Source organism: Ictalurus punctatus, chromosome 22, assembly GCF_001660625.3.
Source record: "Ictalurus punctatus breed USDA103 chromosome 22, Coco_2.0, whole genome shotgun sequence".
NCBI lineage: Eukaryota > Metazoa > Chordata > Actinopteri > Siluriformes > Ictaluridae > Ictalurus > Ictalurus punctatus.
This window is the reverse complement of record NC_030437.2, coordinates 8302837-8321829: the sequence shown is the minus strand read 5'-3', so window position 1 is coordinate 8321829 and position 18993 is coordinate 8302837. Positions and strand designations below refer to the sequence as shown.

The following is an 18993-nucleotide window of genomic DNA, read 5'->3' as shown; positions in this document are numbered from 1 at the left end:
AAGATGCAGTCATTTGTAATTACTTACTAAATACTACTCAGACCACTGAACTGAGACCTCTGAACGAATGTTTCTCAGGCCACTGAACTCAGGATGCTGAACTATTTTTTCTCAGGCCGCTGAACCCATAGGCATGCAAGCACAAGTTTAATTCACTGGAAACAGAAGAGGAGAGAACACACCATGGCAGGGTGGAAGCTTGCCAATTTATTCCTGCTGAAACACATTGGCCACTGGGAATAGAGCATGGCATTTGTGATAAGCCAAGTGGGAAATCAAGGGAGCTATTCTGCTAAAAAAAAACCTGATTAAAGACCTCATTTGTGCAGCTCACCCTATTATGAAAGCACATCTTTAGCCAAAAATTTTAATTTAATCTCTATCTGTGGTGTTTCTTTGAGGCACTTTTCTTTGCATGGCTGACAGTCGGGAGCAGTAAATAACAGTGTGACTGAGGCTCATGCTGGGTTTCTATTTCAGCGCTGTTCTTCTGTTAGTTATGTGGAATTGATGGCACCATGTCAGTGAAGACGAAGTGTTTATGTTGAGCAAGGCTTCAGCAATAAAGTGGGTGAGGATTCAGAAGCTCAGCTATGCAGAGAGGACAATCTGACAGTTCCATCTGCCTCAGATTTTTCTGAAAAAAAAAAAGAACAACCCTCACGCACATTTTTCCACTGCATCGTTTCACTTGTCAGACATCATTTATAAGAAATTGGTCTCTTAGTGTTGTGTCACTCTTCTCTCTTCTAAAAATGACTATATATATGTATGTATGTATATATATATATATATATATATATATATATATATATATATATATATATATATATATATATATAGAGAGAGAGAGAGAGAGAGAGAGAAATAGATATCTATCTATCAAGATGAGCAGTTTAGTTTCAGATAAGGTCTGCCTCATAATACAAAATGAATTACAAAATGAAGTCCACCACATCCAAGGCAGCACATGGGCTAGTCATGCTGTTGGCTTAATCAGAAAACAGTGTGAATAAAAAGAAAGGAGGAGGAGAAGAGAGGAGTGAGATGTCCTTCATGTGTGAGAACGAGTATTCAGAGGTGGGAGAGAGTGTTGGAGGAAGTGTAGCCACATGGCCCTAAATCTGGGCCCAGCATACACCACCACAAAGATGCCTTGACAGGAGGGCTTATACAAGGTTAACAAGATGCAAAATGCGGTGGACGCTGAGCTCTCTCTCTCTTTTAATAGAGCAGATCAAAACACTGCCTTTTTACACCAAAAAACAACCTAGAATTTGCTGTATCAATTGAATTATTTATTTGTTTGTTTGTTTGTTTGTTTATTTATTTATTTTATTTATTTTTATTAGTAACCATTTCATTCTGTTAAGGGTTACAGAGAATCTGGAGTCTATCCCAGGAATATCTATCCAGAATGTCTATCTCTCTGTGGCAGAGGCGGGAATACGACCTGGATGATATCCATCGCATTGGAACATACACACATACATTTGTACCTAGGGGCAATTTTGAGTAGTCAATCCAACTGCCAGCATGTTTTTGAGAGGTGGGAGGAACCCAGAGAAAACCCAGACAGACATGAGAACATGCACAGAACCTCAGCACAGACAGAAGCCTGAGATCAGGATCAAACTGGTATATATTATACTGGTTATATTATTTCTAATATAGAAAGATCTATATCTTTCTCTGCCAATCACAGCTAAGAGAGCTCGGCATGACAGTTTCAGAGTGATGGGTAATAAAATGGGATTGTGATTAAGAATATAAAAGATGCCCTAGGCTCACTTATTTCCGATGGGAACTACAGTGATTTTATTTGATGACCTTTGCCCTTATCATTCAATCAACCTATAGTGGATACATGGGAAGAATGAAACAGCAGCAAGAAAGTCATGTTATGAAACTAACAAGAGAGATTATTCATATTTGTCAACATGGGTTAGATGCCTGTGGGACATAATGTATTTATTATCACTGAGATTTTCTGCTGTACTCCCTAAAATGTAATTTTTCTGCCCATTCATTTAGTATCTGTAATGGAAATATTTCACTCCCATTTCATCAGCTGCTAACTCATTCTGAAATTCGTAATCTCTTCTGCCTCACAATCAGTATTAGAACAGGACTTTGCAATTTACATTTCATTGCCCTGAGCTGAACACCAGAAAGAATGGAATGTCATGCTATTTGATTTCAAATGGGCTTTAACCCAGTAAATTGGAGAAAGCCAGTCACGTCACAAAGTCTGGTCCATCAGGCCTGTGACAAGCATTAGCTGTAGAAAATTACTCTCCCTCCCTAGAGAGGGGAAGACATGTTCCATTGAAAATAGAGCTAAATATGCTATTATCTAGCCATTTTTTCCTGTATATACCTCTATAACAATTCAATTTGGCACAGCATTTCTCAGAGAAAATAACAAAATAAGTACCAATTTGGCACCAATTGGGTCTCAACTGGCTGTTTCTGAGGAGCAAATTGACCAAAACTGAAGCCGGTTTGTAGTATAACTTGATTAATTTATGCAAAAACCATGTGTTATGCACAAATGATTCACTGGTAAAGAATACTGAGGCTGTTATAGACCGTGAGTGTTGGAAGTAAACAGTTATGAGGGATATTTAACGAGGTGGTAAGCAGATAGAGTGTGGAGGTCCTACCAAGAACTACCAAGTTCTATCAAGAACTAAATGTTTAAAGTTAAAGCAGAAACGAGGTAGAAAAGGGTTAATTAGCATCTTATATAAGAATATCAGTTCCCACCTAGAGCACAGCAGAGGACACATGCCCATCGTGGCTGTAGCTCGTGATTTCTTGCCGTAGGTTCAACAGTCTCCTAGCAACCACTGAAAGAAAAAAAAGTTGAGGAACAAAAAAAACAAGCTCTCATATGGCCTACTTTTTTTTGCAATTGCTCAAGGAATGAATGAACTGGAGAATCTTATACTAATGACTTCCTATGTTTTTTTTTCTTTCTGAACTATGGCTATTGCACTGCCTAAATGGAAATAATGAGCAAATTATGCATGGATGTAATTTGTATCTATATTATTAGGAAGAAATAAGTTGGCCTATAGTTGTCTTAAGGTCCAGTGATGAATTTTCACTGTGAATAGTGGACTAAACTGATTTTATATAATGACTATAATGTCTCTTGTCATTCCATCAACCTAGAGTGGATACACAGGAAGAGTGAAACAGCAACAAAACTGTAATGTGTATAACTAATAAGAGAGATTGTTAATATTTGTTGTCATCTACTGTAGCATATTTTTTCATCTGGACCATCAAGAGTTAGATGCCTGAGAGACATAATGTATTTACCAGCACTGAGATTTTACATTGTACTACCTAAAAAAACCAAGATGTCATATGACCTTTTTTTTTGTTTGTATTTTTTTTTTTGTTCCCCCCCACTAGTTAAACTGATACCCTTGAACTGGAGAATCTTATACTAATGACTCCCTGTGGTTATGTTTTTTTTTTTTCTGAACTAGGGCTATTGCACTCAATAAAAAAATAATTAGCATAAATGTGTGGATGTAATTTGTATCTATAATATTAGGAAGAAATGAGTTGGTCTATAATTGTCTTAAAGTCCTGTGATGAAATTTCTGTTTGTAAACATTAGATTACTATTGAAAAAGAATGTACACACTGAAGATAGTGAAGGTGAATGTATTATGTGTACCCTCCTGCTAAACAACTTTGAATATTTAAGATTGTACTTATGAAATCATTTAGTACCAAATAACTCTTGTTAATGAAGTACACAAGGTGTCTCAGAAATTAGAAACTGCTAGAAACTAAGCATCCGTGATACTGTACGTGAATAAATCCAATATGCAGACTGGTCAATTATAGGCTAGTTAGCTGTATTTTCTTGTTAGTTCAAATAGGTCAAATATAAATCTTAAATTTCACTATTAGAAAATGTTCACTATTAAATGTATAATGATTTGTCCCTCTGGGGGAACCCATAAAAGTTCTATGAAGAACCATAAAAATGACTGTTTACCTATTTAAAAATGGTTCAAGTAGAACCTCTTTAGGAATCTAATAAATCTTAACTATCAAAAGATTTAAGAGTGTTCACAATGACAAAATGCATATGAAGTACTATTAAAGAGAGGCATTCAGACACAAAACATTCAGGGTTTTTTAAAACTGCTTTTCATTCAGTTTATTAGGAAAATGACCTGTACATATCTGGGGAAGAAATATCTTATACCATAGTTGTGGGCACCAGCCATTCACAGGATATGGCGGCACCCTGTGGCCGAAGCAAAAAGTATCAGTGTTTACTTACATTCCCTTCCACATCCCAAGGCAATACAAAATGATTTTTGCGCAACAAAAACCAAGTTATAATATTCTCAGTCCAAACAATAAGAGAGCTGGCGCTGCTCTCCAGAAGTTCGAACCCTAAATGTACTACTAACACATTTACTACTAAATAAATCTGATTTACACAGCAGCTCATTTGGCTGTAAACATATTACAGTACACTGAAAAAGAACTCTACAGAGGAGTAGAAAATATACAACATGGAGGCTCTTTTCCTGAATGTGAGTCCTTGCCTTCACCCAAACCCCACCACACACACACACACGCACGCAAACACGCCCGAACACTTCAGCCCAGTGACTCTTTGTCACTCCCACTCTCCAGGTAATAAAACTGGCAATGTTCTAACGGATCCACCATGCTACCCTCCAGACAGTGGCCCCCACGCGCAAGATACTCCAATGCAGCTTCTCCTTTCCTCCAGCACTTTACGTCTTCCTCCCCACAGTAGGCCTGCAGTTCCTCAGTGGAGGCCTGACTGAGCGCCAGGCTGAGGATCTCCTTCTTTTCCTTGTAGAAGCGGAGCTCTCGGCCGGCCTGCCGACCCTGGGCCAACTCTCTAAGGGCCAGCTGCAACTCACGTGAGAGCAGCCCTGGTCTCTTCCTCTCCCTTTGCAGCCAGTCCAGAGCCATGTAACTACGCATACACTCATCCAGCCGTTTCTCAGAGTAGTAGCTGATCACCTCCTGTTCAGCACACACACACACACACACATACACACACACACACAGACACAGATCAGAAATCATGTTACCACCTTGAAGTGGATTATTTTCCTATAATAGGACATCCTGAATAACTTTATTCCTCTTATGCCACAACAATTTGGTAAAACTAACATTATTTTTTTATTTATCTGAGAACATGTCATACATTTTATCATTTTATAGTTACAGTGGTGTGAAAAAGTATTTGCCTGATTTCTTCTGTTTTTGTGAATATCTCATACTAAATAGTTTTAGATCTTCAAACGAAATACAACATAAAACAAGGCAATCTGAGTAAACACTAGAGTTGGAGTACTCAAATCCAATTATGAACGGACTTTTCACAAACTCGGGTAAATTTGTACTCGAACTTGACACGGACTCAGACATTTTGGACTCAGACATTTTGTAATTTTTTCCGGTAGAGAGCAGAATATTTCCCTCAATTATTGCAAGTTGCCCAGGCCCTGAAGCAGCAAAGCATTCCCACACCTCACACTTCCACCACCATCCACCACCATCCACCACCATGCTTGACCGTAGGTATGACGTTCTTTTTGTGGAATTCTGTGTTTGGTTTACGTCAGATGTAACGGGACCCTGTCTTCCAAACAGTTCCACTTTTGACTCATTAATCCACAGAACATTCTCCCAAAATGTTTGAGGATCATCAAGGTGTGCTTTTTCAAAATTCAGATGAGCCTTAATGTTCTTCTGGGTTAGCAGTGATTTTCACCTCACCACTCTTCCATGGATGCCATTTTTGCCCAGTGTCTTTCTGATAGTGGAGTCATGAACAGTGAAATTTATTGACGCAAGAGAGGCCTGTAGTTCCTTGGATGTTGTCCTTGGCTCTTTTGTGACTTCCTGGATGAGTAGTTACTGTGCTCTTGGAGGAATTTTGGAAGGTCGTCCACTTCAGGAATGGTTCACTACTGTGCTGAGTTTTTTTCCATTTGGAGATAATGGCTCTCACTGTGGTTCTTTGGAGTCTCAGAGGCTTTGAAATAACTTTGTAACCCTTCCCAGACTGAAGTATTTCACCTTTTTCCTCATCATTTCTGGAATTTCTTTCCAGTGTGTAATTGAGCAAGACCTTTCAACCAACTTCATGCTGTTGAAAAAGTGTTTAATTAAGTCGATTTAAGTGTTGATTTCATTGAACAGGGTTTGCAGTCATCAGACCTGGTTATGTCTAGTCCAGCTGAACCCCCTTATGAATGCAGTTTCATAGATTTTGGGAATTAGTAACTTTTTTACTTCAATAAATAGCATTATCAATTAAAAATTGTATTTTGTGTTTACTCAGGTTGCCTTTGTTTTATCTTAGATTTTGTTTTAATTTCTGAAACAATTCAGTATGGAACATCCACAAGGCAAGTTAGTTTCTATTATCCATTGTCACAGGTTTCAGTATTTTCCCTACTCCCAAAATTCAAGTGATTCAATTAATCATCTAATTTACAGCCTGGTATGAGTTGCAGTTGGTGTGTTAGAGCAGGGAAACCACTTAAATCTACAGGACAGGAAGGACTGCAGGGTTGGGAACATGTGACTTTCATTATAAACAGCTATAAACAATTGTTTTGTCACTTGAATATAATAAGAAAAAAAATAGATTATTATTTGGCTTAGATTAGTATATGGCGCATCCACCATACAAGTTATTACTACAGAAACAATAACAGAACAGAAGAAGTGGCTTAATATATATATGTGATTTTCCTTGCAGCCAGGATAACACCTTCTGACTAATCAGTTTCAAGAATTTAACAGTGTAGTGGTACTACAATACTAAAAGTGATTTTAACGTTTATTTGTGCTTAAAATGCTTTAAAAGTTATACTTGTCACAGTTTATCTACTGAACATTAAAAAAATAACCAAATGACATGTAACATTACACAGATCAGGTTCAGATCAGGTAATGATGTTAAATGAAAGTGTTCAAACATTATGTATGCAAATGAAGCAAAATCTAAATTTCATAATTTATCTACTTTCATGAAGCATGGGAGAAGTGTCTATTTGTGTGTATATTTCCAAACATATTGTTTTTTAAATTATATATATATATATATATATATATATATATATATATATATATATATATATATATATATATATATATATATATATATATATATATATATATTGGATATATTAGATATTTTAAAATGCAGTACATTTGAATTGATATAAATTCAGTTGTGGTGATGGCGAGACATATCTTGAACAGAACATCCGGCTTCTACAACCTTTACTACTCTCACCACAATAAAAAATAAAATAAAATAAAGTTTAAAAAAAAAAAAAAAAAAAAGATCTCCCATTTTTAGAAAGTTGTAGAGTTAGACATACCTGACGACTACATCGCCTCTCCCTAAAAGCCTTCAGTGTCCCATTCCAGTGTAACAGCTGAAACACTGTCATTAATTCCTTAAAAAAGAGAATTTTTTTTGTAACTTTTCATTACTATTCACTATTTTCACATCTTGATCATGACTAGTCATACCACTAATGACTCTAATTCAACACAAATGTGCAAGCTTGGTAACTTGTCTCTAGAGCTTAGCACATTGTAACATCAACATTTAAAGTTACATTGATCTAGCATTGTTTTTTCATAACTAAGACTAATGCGGACCCCATAAGTATTTCAAAATACAGTACTTGAGTTATTTTTCAACAAGTTAACTGTGCATGCATCATGTCTAGGGTCATGACATGCGTCATATGGGATAGGAAATTGAATGTATTTTTTGGATAGAATCCATGCATTGCACTCGAAGTTGAGAAGATTCTGTCCTCCAAACCTCTGATTAGCTTAAGGTAAAAATTTTAAGAAAGATTTATGCTACTGAGCGGAGGGGCTGCTATCGTTGCATATCAGCCTCAGCTTCTCTCGTATTGTAGGTCTAAGTTCATTACAAGCAATTAGAAACATCACGGGCCATCTAACTGCATTAGAATCACTACAAAGTATTATCTCATTTGACTATAGTAAAGATATTTTTTTCAAAATAATATCTTTTTAAGATAATGAGATTTTTTTTTCTTCACACCTGAAATTCCAGCATGGTTTTTCCTGTGTTGGATTTCAGCATGAGATAATAAGCTCCTAAACTGGTGCTCGGGTCTGACACATCCGCCATGTTACCCTGAAAACAGTGAATCACAGTGACTTCTTGGCCAGTAATCACTCATCCTGAAGGAGACACAAATGCAGTGGGAGGGCTGGATCCTGCAACTTGTCTTTTGCTTTGTCATCAAAGCAAGTTGTAATCGTTGCTGGGGAATAAAAGGCTCAGACAGAACATGAGAAATGGCAGGAGAGTGAGGAGGGAACACACACACACAAACACACACACACACACGCACACGCATGCACACAGATTGTAAAACTTGGCAAGTTTTGGGGGAAGCTAGGAAGTCCATTGGGAGTGTAAGGGACAGAACTTTTTGTGTTGGATTTTTGTAGGTTTTGGAATCAATTGCATTCCTCCTTGCTAATTTGGACTATGTAAACACCCTTCTTAAGTATAGACAGTGTGTGAATACTCATTCAATGTGGTGACTGAGTATACGTCTTCTTCAAGAAGTGTATAGGCCCTACAAACTCAATTCTATGGCAATGCCACTATCTCAGTCTGTATCTGTTTAGTGCTCCAAATATTTCTGTATTTGTATCCAGATTTAAAACCAAAGATGGTGTGGTCTAAACCAGAAGTGTTTTTGGAATTAAAAATGCATCCTGAAACACTGGAAAACACTGGAAAAACTCAGCAGTAGAAATGCCAGCACTGTCAGCATGCTGTTTGAATTTTGGCTGTGACATTTCCTCAACCTCTCATAACTGGTCTTAACTAGAGATATGAGCAGGACTGTGCAAAATTAATACATTTCTTTGTAATTTTCTAACAAATTTAGCTAGGTCTATTTTCCAAAATATAAACCAACTTGTAGACTAAGCTAAACCAACTAAACCCTGATCAGGCAGCTGCTAAGGGGGAAACTTGTAAATGCATACTGCACTGACTCATGTTCATGTTAATGAATGTGATTTTTGTTCCCTAAGCTTCATATCTGCTTGATTGCCTGCATGAAATTTGATTGCTGCATGAATTTTTTTTTTTTTTTTTTTTTTTTTTTTTTTTTTTTTTTGCTGTGTTCTCACCACAGGAGCCTTCAAAAAAAAAAAAAAAAAAAAAAGATAACAAAAAAATCGTGCGCCCCCTACAGTGTATTTCTATTTGTATCTATTTAGGACACATGAATTTTTCAGTCCAAATAATATATTCTTTTTTTTTTGGTTACATAAATAAAAAAATCTTTTATTTTCCTTTATTAAAACTATGCAGTGGACATAAGGAGTTGGGTTTTCTTACGCTGGTGGTAGCGACAGCCTCCTCTATGCTGCGGGCGATGAATTCTGGAGTGATACGACGACAGGGCAAATCATTGAATGTTGAGTTCATCAGAGCAATACGAGCTGCATCACGCCTGGCTTCTGCCTTTGTGTAGCAATACTAATAAGAACAGATGTACAGGAAAGAGGGAGTGAAATATTCAAATTGAAATCATCACATTTTGAAGTACAATCATAGATAGATAGATAGATCACTTTATTCACCCCAGAGGGAAATTCACCTATTACAGCAGCACAGGTGCCATATTATATATATATATATATATATATATATATATATATATATATATATATATATATATATATATATATATATATATATATATATATATATGACAGATAGATAGATATACTTACACCAGTCATCCAGTTCAAACGTTTACATCCCCCTGGCTTTTACTGTATCATGTTGCCTTTTTGAAAATCAGTGAATGTTTACACCATTTGTAATAGTTGTGTATGAATCCCTCAACTGTCATCAGTGTGAAAAGATGGATCTCAAAATTATATAACCACCATTGGAAAGGGGTCAAATATGCAGAAGATGCTGGAAAAGCAAAGAATGTGCAGGACCTGTAGGATTTTTCTGAAGAACAGTAGACAGTTTAACTGCTCAGGACAAACAAGGGACTCATGAACAACTATCACAAAACATAAAAAAAAAGTCACTGATCAATCCAGGTAACAACACAGTATTAAGAATCAATCATATGTAAACTTTTGAACTTGTTCATTTGTGTAAATTAATTTAGTATTGTGTTTTGGGGACTACACGTAAATATTTGTTATGTGAAATAGCTTATTCTGGGCAGGATTAAATAAAAAAAACAAAATGCAATTTTAACGATCCCTCTTTTAAAAAAAAAAAAAAAAAAGATTAATATTTAGCAGATTCTGGTGGGTGTAAATATTGTCGATAAAAGCAGCAGACTTGAGTGGAATTAATTAATGCAAATTATTTAAAAAATTCATAATTAGAATACTGGTCTCCATCATATGAGGTTTTCCTAAGCTGATTTCATTTCCTAATGCCCATTTTATTTTAAGAAGCTTGTCTCAAGCATAGGCACATACCCACAATCTTAGAAATGTGAATTGGTTTGGAATTCTGGAGTGATCAGAGTGAGTTTGGAGGTAGCCTGAGCTGAGATCACTCACTAGCAATGCCAAAAACACAAACTGTGAGCCACACCATTCCTATTCATAATGATGAATGAAGACTATGTACAAAGAGACAGAAAAAATGAGACAACCAACTCATGTGAAAGGAGTAAACATGAGGAATTATCAAGGCTAGCTATAGTATGATTTCTTTGATCTGAAGGGAAAGGCTAAAGAAAGCCTCTCGCGTTAGTCTGTTGTGTTCCGGACGTGAAACGAGGCCATTGAAAGGAAACGCTCGCAGGGCAGGCGACGTGGAAGCCTCCGTTGCCCACAGGCTGATCAAAGGAGCCGAAAGCTATTCAAACAGGCAGCTCAGCACATTGGCTTTAACTCCCTGGTGTTTCTCAGTTCCTCTAAAGGGCAGCAGCTGGCCCTCAGTGTTCCTCAAATAGCAGAAGTCTCAAGCTGGAGCTATGGTTACTGAACATCATGGCAAGGGTTTCTGGATTAGCTGACAGCACTCGACTATGCAATCTGTGTCACACTTCAGACTAAGTGATTGTTCTCAAAGACTTAGTGTTTACCATGACATTTAAGTGTTCATTTTTTATATACCTATGTTCCTAGTGATAAATGTACAAAAAATCCAATAATCCTCTTTTTGATTCAGGTAATCCTAGGGCTGGGTGATAAAACAGTATCGGTTTTTATCAACGGTACAACTTTATTGGTAACGATACACAAAAAAATTATTCAGTATAACGCTCGATAAAATGTAAACAGACATGAAGTTTGGTTGCATGAACAACCCTCAAGCGTGCACCATCCCTGGATCATAAACAGCCTATCATATGCCTTGATAAAGGAGTGCGCTGCGAGTGACCAGCAAACAGCCAATAACAAGGTGCGTATCTGTGGTGTTTCGTTGCGCCATCACTACGTGACATCAGAACAGATGCGAAAATGAGTTCAGAACCTGCCGAGGAGATTGTGGGAAAAGGACGTGTCGGCTCACCAGTGTGGCAGTTTTTTTTTTTTTGGATTCTTTTCGTCTGACCAACATCATAACACCGTTGTGTATAAGCTTTGCCAAAAAAAAAAAAAAACACGTCCTGGCCAAGTACAGAGAAACAAGCTGCGAGAGACTTGTAGTGCGTATGTGCAGTTCTCCGCACATGTACAGTACGTGTGACTCTGAACAGCAGGCAAGAAAGAAAAGTGACATTTGCTGCTTTTTGTATTTTCTGTTTAAAATGTCAGCTCTGGGGAGGACAGTGAGTGTCCTCAGAGCAGGAGCTTGACTCCTCAGACACAGACCTCAGCGCAGTGTTATCCAGAAGTAAGTGCTAAAGAGGAAGATTTATATGAGGCTAGGCTAATTATGCTAACAGGTTTAGCACAAACCAGAGCACCAGAGCACCATGTTGATCTCCCTTAAAGTTTGCCTTGATTGTTCTATGTTTACACTTTTACACTGCACACATTTTGTAACATTTTATTTATTAAATTCAAGAGTTTCTTTAACACTTATTTATTTAATCTTCATTTAAAATGAAGACTGACTGTTAAAGCTAAATTTTTGTTGTTTGTCTTAATAAAGTGGGTAAATTAAAAATACAGTGGTTAAATTCAAACCCTTACTTTCTACTGGTCTTTGTTTAAAAAAAAGATTAAAATTTTTCAATAATTACTGATACAGAACGACATGAAACGTTACATTTTTTTAGCTGTACCGCCCAGCCCTTGGTAATTCTAATCCATAGCTACACTAAAAATAAAATGAATGAATTCTAAAATGCAAAAAATGTAACGTTACCCAACATTATGTGAAAAAAAAAGAAAGAAAAAAACAGATAAATAAACCAAAAGCATTAGGGTGTTTTTTCTAGGTTCTGTTCCCTCAAACATTCCTCTTCAGCTGAAAGAAATCGTTTTGCGTAGTGGGTTGAAGTAATTGGGCTAATAAGAACCACCTGTTAAGCCTAGTTTTCACACAAGACTCTCTTTTCCTGGGCTGGAGGAATAGTGTTGATGGGACTGATTGAACAGAGCCGCAGGACCACACTGAGACATGCCCTTTGCACCGTTACCACCTGTCAAGACCAAAATTGTTGCCAAATGGTCAACCGGAGGTTAATTTCCCACAAATATTCTGCACACTGATAGTGAAATAGATCATCTGCCCTGGCAGTCTTCCTGCACATTATGTGGTCAAATTCAATTCACTTACCTTGTAGTTGCCAAAGCAGCTCCCTCCTGGTAAGGTGACATAGCAGATAAATGGAGGTCCTGGTGAGGGAATACATTCATAAACGACTAGGTTCTCTATCTCGATTGTGCCACTGTTCACCTGTTTTTGCTTCCAGAACTGGTGCAGCATTCCAACAGCGTTCACTGCAAACACATAGACAAACAAGACAAATGAGTTTTTAATCATTATTTGTCTTTGATTAGATTTTGACATATTTGTTCTTAGTGAGAAGTTATTGAGAGACATGCTTAGCCATGAAAACTGAAGTAGTTCCCCATCTTTTAAATTATTCATTTACTTTGTATTCCTGCAGCAGACTCTCTGAGGTGCATGTCAAACACTGATAAGAGGTGTGTAAGTTTAATTGCTTATAATGACATGCTTATAAAACTATCAGTGCCAGAAATGAGTATATATCTACAGCCAAGTATTCATACCCGGGTGTTTATTGAACTTGTGCTGCTTGCCAAAGAATTCACCGTGTACTGTAATAACAGAGCTATTCATCAACCGGCATAAAGTAAAAAAATGTGGAGTTTTATGCTGGTCTAGGACCAGATATTCTTTCCTAAATCCTCATTTTTAATATCATGAGACATAGAACAAATAGATCTTATATCAGTGTGATGGGCCAGGTTCTGTCAACACTGGGCCAAGCAACGAAAATGGCCCTTATTGTGAAATTTACAGGGTTAGGTCCAGTTTAGTGTTTTGTACTAAAGCCAGCTTTACTGCTGAAATGTCATCAGGGAAGAAACTTGAGCATGTGCTAAAGGAATTCTCAAGTTTTGGTGTGTGCTCTCTCACACGTTCTGTCTTCATTGCGTGAGTTGTTTGCACAAATCCCTCAAAAGGTTCTGCATGTCTTGTAATACATTACTATCACCATATTCAATATACACCTTGTATATCATAGATATTCAGCACAGCTGTGGAGTAGAAGTACCCTAGGTTAAATATTATTTTCCAACATTTTTCCCAGTGTGTTTTTACCTTTTTTTATCATGTGGTTTCAGACCTCTGGTAAATCTCCCACACTTGAAGTGTGCCACAGAGAGCTGATGTCATGCCTCAAACAGAAAAGATTTATCTCCAGCTTAGGCCTGTCACTTATCTCAACTGCAATGTAAGAGTTGTCCAACATCAACACAAGGGAACACTTATTTATCAAATTAAGCAGGTGTTCTGGCTCTGAATGTGTGGTATAGACCAATGTCGAAAGCTGGAGTGATAGCAATATCTGTGTGATGGCTTCAATGTGTTTCATAACCCCAAGTAACGGTTTGAGCAGTGTACTTTAATCAAATCCATCCCATGTAGAGAGTCAGCAAAAATATTATGAAGAAAACCCCCAACACACTGGGTACTATTTTAAGGGGAGCATATTTGTAAGAACAGAGAGTTGTTTTATAATGGAGCCCTGTCTACTTTTTTGTTTATGTGAATAAAACTAACCACAGAGACCGCCACCGATATTTTTGAAATGCTATATTCATGGCAGGAAGTGAATACTACATGCTGTTGTAAAATCAATATATTTTATCAGACATATAAAACTCACACAAACACAAATCTATTTGAACCAAATAATTATTTTAATAGTTGTTAACTGGTGACTAACTGGTCTGGTCATTCATTCATTTATTCCATTCTTTTTATATATATATATATTTTTATTTTTTATGTATACTGTATATGTTGTTTAAATATGCCAGTTGCGATTTCTGATGTTTGTGTGATTATGCTGAAATCCATTTTCTAACTAACTAACTAACTAACAAATACAAATGACGGAATTATCTGGGTCTATTTCATTCTCAGTCTTTTTAAATCCCACTTTCTATAATATACTTTTTTTTAAGAGCTTAATTAGCATGTGAGAAAACTTGAGTTGCTTGTACTAAAGTTTAAGCTCAATTTAATTTTATTTCCACATTTGTATATATTTAATCTTTCCTTTAATAAGTTGATAAATTCAATTAGTTTGAAAAGTTTTAACAGTTGAATTTAATAGTAGTGTGGAAAACCTAATCATTTAATTCATATTAGTAATGCGTAGTTCAATCAGATAATTATCCATCTTTGAGGCAGGTGGCATTATAAAACTCAACACTCTTATTAAGTGGTACAGATGCAGCTCTGGATTAACAAATTATACTCACAGTCTTTAAAGGCTCTGTCATCATCTGAGTCTTGTGTGGAAGTCATCTCGCATGTCCCAAAGGCACTGTTGCTATGCCTGTGAGCCTTCTCATATGTTCTGGGGTGAGGAACAGCAGTTCTTTACAAACCCTATCTCTGATTGGGAAAGTATGAGGGGAACCCTTCTCCTCTTCTCTCCTGCAGACTCGAGTGCAGTGTGTGGAGCCCTGTTAAGCTCGCACTACGGCTCCCTTTCTGTGGCTGGCCCACCTTTGTCAAAAGCTGAACTAATTAGCTGTGAGGCTGGCCATCAGATTTCAACCCCCTTCTCTACACACACATACACACATGCGCTCACACACACACTCACACACACACACACACACAGCCTGTTGAACGCATCCACTGAGCTGAGTTGGGTAAGCCCCGACAAAGGAATGTGACCCCCGTCTCTGTTCATTCATGCTATGTCTTAAGCTTTCAACATGCCCATGCATCATCTAACTCAAAAGGCAAATGATTAAAGTACATTGAGCAACTATTTGTTTTTCATACGCCATCGAAGGGATGCTATCAGGAGTATTATAGATTGTGTAAGAAAAAGGTGCTGTAATGGAAAAGAAAAATATTTCACAAGTGCAAACTTCACCCTACTTACAGAAGTGTAACATAACACTTATATTTAAAAAAAAAAAAAACTTTTCTAAAATGACATATTAAAAAACAAACATTGTATTGGACTTAAAATTCATAGAGTATGTGTTCATAAGATTGTGAAAGCAGCATCACATTATTAGTGCACTCTGTCCTTAGTTAATCCCACTATACAATTTTCTTCTGAAACTAAAGCAGTGGTGCAGCTCAGACCATGGTGTAGGCCAGACTGTACAAAATGCATTTCAAATGAATTTACTCTGCCTGAATGGTTATTGTTCAGTGAACAGGCCTCAGCAGCCAAAAGCATGCTTGTGAATAGAGCCCTCGATATGAAGAATTTTCTTGTACAGGCCTCCACACTAAGCATTTTAAGCTCTATTCAGTATAGACCATTAACCAAAGTGCATTTAAAAAAAAAAAAAAAAAGAAAGAAACATCTAATGCTCCTTTCTAAACTTCCCTGAGTCTTCCCTCCTTGGTTTCTTGGGAATTGGGAGTCCATTCAGGGCAAAGACCTATTGTGAGCCTGCCTTGGGAAAGGAGAGAGGTGTTTAGCATAAATGACAATCACTTTTTGGGGTGGATTGGTGCAAATAATACTGCCTATTGAATGAACAGTGAAGGATGACAAGAAAACAAACACACCACATGGTTCTATGATTAATTTTAATTTAGAACTACATTAGAAATACAAATACATTCTCACTTATGTGGAAACTTTACATTTTCTGTTAATCTGGAACCTTTTTTGTGCTGATTCCTGCCAGAAAATAATTTACTGTTTGTACTAGATTGGTTCTGAGATATTATAATGGATATTATTCAATGTTAGGCAATGATGAGAGTGACATCACAGGGCATTACATCCTACTCAGCTCAAAACCAGAACAAATTATAACCCAGTTATGATCATTTATTTGTCCTGTACAAAAATAATTTATGTCTGTTATGTGGTACATATTTCACAATATTGTGAAATATTGACACTTAATATTTCTATTACGTCAATCGGACACTATTAACACAGTCAATATTGATACTATTAAGTCACTGGTCTTAATAGTGTTTAACTGATTTGCAACTGGTTTCAACTGAGTTACGCTGATATGTGATCCTATAAAAATTCTAAAAAAATAAATAAAAAAAACCCAAACAAACAAACAAACAAACAAACAAACAAAAACAGCATAAACAAATGGGAGTTTTTAAAAAGATTCCTGTTCCCAACAATCAGCATGAAACTATCCATGCACAAAGAAACTTCTTTAAAAGTGCATATGTGCGTGCATGTATGAGCACACCTCTGTGTCCATCATATGAATCGTGAACTATCTTTACTGTAGTCATGGTAAACGTCTGCAAAGGAAATACCACTGTCTGGATGGGAAATACAGAGACACATTGTCTTTAGCTATTGATTTATAGGTTCCCACACTTAGACCTTATAATTACGAGGTATTGTTCTTAGTGGTCTTCGCACCCAGGGCAAAGTTGAAAAATAAATATTGTATACAGCATGTAAGCCATCATTTGTATCATTGTATTAGGCAGTGTTTAAACGATGGTGTCAGGGCAGATCCTGGCCAAGCGGAGTAAGGGGTTATGTTAACATAACCTTCAGGCTTCCTGCATGAAGTGGCCCTTGTTTAAGCCTCCCGCTGTGAGAAATGTAATCAGTTAAGCATGGGAGTCTGCCTGAATCTGGCACTTCCTCCTGGTAGAGATGCTGGCAAAGGCTACTTCATTTTGTTTCTCCAAGCATGATTCAGGTTTAGAATTGGATGGATATAGTAGATCTTAGAGCAGAAGGAAAAAACAAAAGGAAGCCTTTCATACACAGTACTGAAACATTTCAGTTTTTCTCATTTTTACCTGCCAAGCAAATAAATGTATCGTGTAAAGAACTATACAATGTTTACAATTAACAACCCAAACTTATGGGTTGACAAAGCACAAAGATTTTGTGGTAATGTGTTTTGGAATCCTATTACCATTGCATGACATATACTGGCATATATGCATTGTCCTGAAGATCTTTGAGATTTAAAAGTTTGCAAATAAGTGATGCATGCTTGGCTATTTGACATCTTTTATGGAAATCAGCAAGAATTTAATATAGAATATGAAACTGTGAAACACATACAAGTGTTATTTTGACCAAAAATATATGGAGATGTTGTGGAGTAATATTTTATTTATTTAATTAATTAATAATGTTTCTGAATGTAAATGAAGTTTCATGGTTACAGAGCTGCACTATTTGACCATATAATATTAGCAGATTTATAGAAGAGATTTATTTATAATCGCACTATCTGGTGTCACCCAGATGAAGATGGGCTCCCTTTTGACTCTGGCTCCCTTTTGAGTCTCAACGTTTGTTCCTCATATTGTTTCGGGGAGTTTTGCGACCGTCGCCTCTGGCTTGCTCATTAGGGATAAAGGCATACATTTATATTCTGAATTTATATATTTATCTCAAGCTGATTTGGGACAATGTCCATTGTTGAAAGCGTTATACAAATAAAACTGAATTGAAGTAACTTTTCTGCAAAACACTCATTTTTTAAAATGACGACCTCCCACAAAATAATATATACATGTAGAACATCTTTGTATTCTTAGGGTTATGTATATGGAATTTGTGTATGAGGTTCTCATTAGGGTTGTAATTCAGAGTTAGAGATGATCAAGGTAAAACACAAATTTTGTGTTGTGTAACTAATTCTGTGTTGATTTGGATGTATGTTTGAGGTATTAAATTTTGAAGGATCCATTGATAACTAAGTCTGTACTTCTTCCAAGAAGCAACCAGGTTTTTGGCTATCCAGAGATATCCAGATAATTAACAAAATTAATGATGCCATTAATCTTCACAAAAGCCTGTGGACCACTAGGTGCGAAACAGTCCCAAAATGATGCATCACCATATTTTACAGTAGATATCGGTGTTTTTGTACTTGCTTTGAACCAGAGAAGCATAAAGTGTCTACTGAAAAAGAAAGAATGAATAAACAAACAAATAATCAAAAATAAATCAATTTCATTTATATTGCTGTAAGGGGGACAATAGGGTGGGCCTGAGATGTTATTTTATTTATTTTTTTAAAAGTAAACCTAACTAAAAAATGATCTAAAATACACCTGTATAACAGTACACTGGTATACTCCATCTCTTTAGATCATTTTAAATCACTTACAGTTTTATTTGCTGCTCTTTTCTGTGTTACGAGTGTGGTGTTCGTGTTGTTATTTCTCTCTCTGGTCACACGGTGGCGGTAGCGATTTATTATAGTTATAAGCGCATTCCGCACACACGAGTTTGCACACACTACTGCTCCCTCGCGTCC

General features: G+C 36.6%; 1 protein-coding gene across 3 annotated transcripts; it reads right to left on the bottom strand.

Moving 5' to 3' along the window:
• Nucleotides 1–4180: 4180 nt before the first annotated feature.
• lix1 (limb and CNS expressed 1) lies at nt 4181–15422 on the bottom strand. 3 transcript variants are annotated; one of them, XM_017451275.3, is made up of 6 exons: nt 15007–15417; nt 12824–12987; nt 9449–9589; nt 8126–8221; nt 7422–7499; nt 4181–5040 (listed from the first exon to the last, which is right to left on the bottom strand). In XM_017451275.3, exons 1-6 carry the CDS (start codon nt 15050–15052, stop codon nt 4642–4644), a joined length of 924 nt encoding a protein of 307 aa, XP_017306764.1. In that variant the 5' UTR covers nt 15053–15417; the 3' UTR covers nt 4181–4641. The 3 variants fall into 3 exon arrangements, with proteins under 3 accessions (XP_017306764.1, XP_053530602.1, XP_047005868.1); XM_053674627.1 differs by lacking the exon at nt 15007–15417 and adding an exon at nt 13838–14210; XM_047149912.2 differs by lacking the exons at nt 7422–7499; nt 8126–8221 and having other exon boundaries at nt 15007–15422.
• Between the last annotated feature and the right edge of the window lie 3571 nt (nt 15423–18993).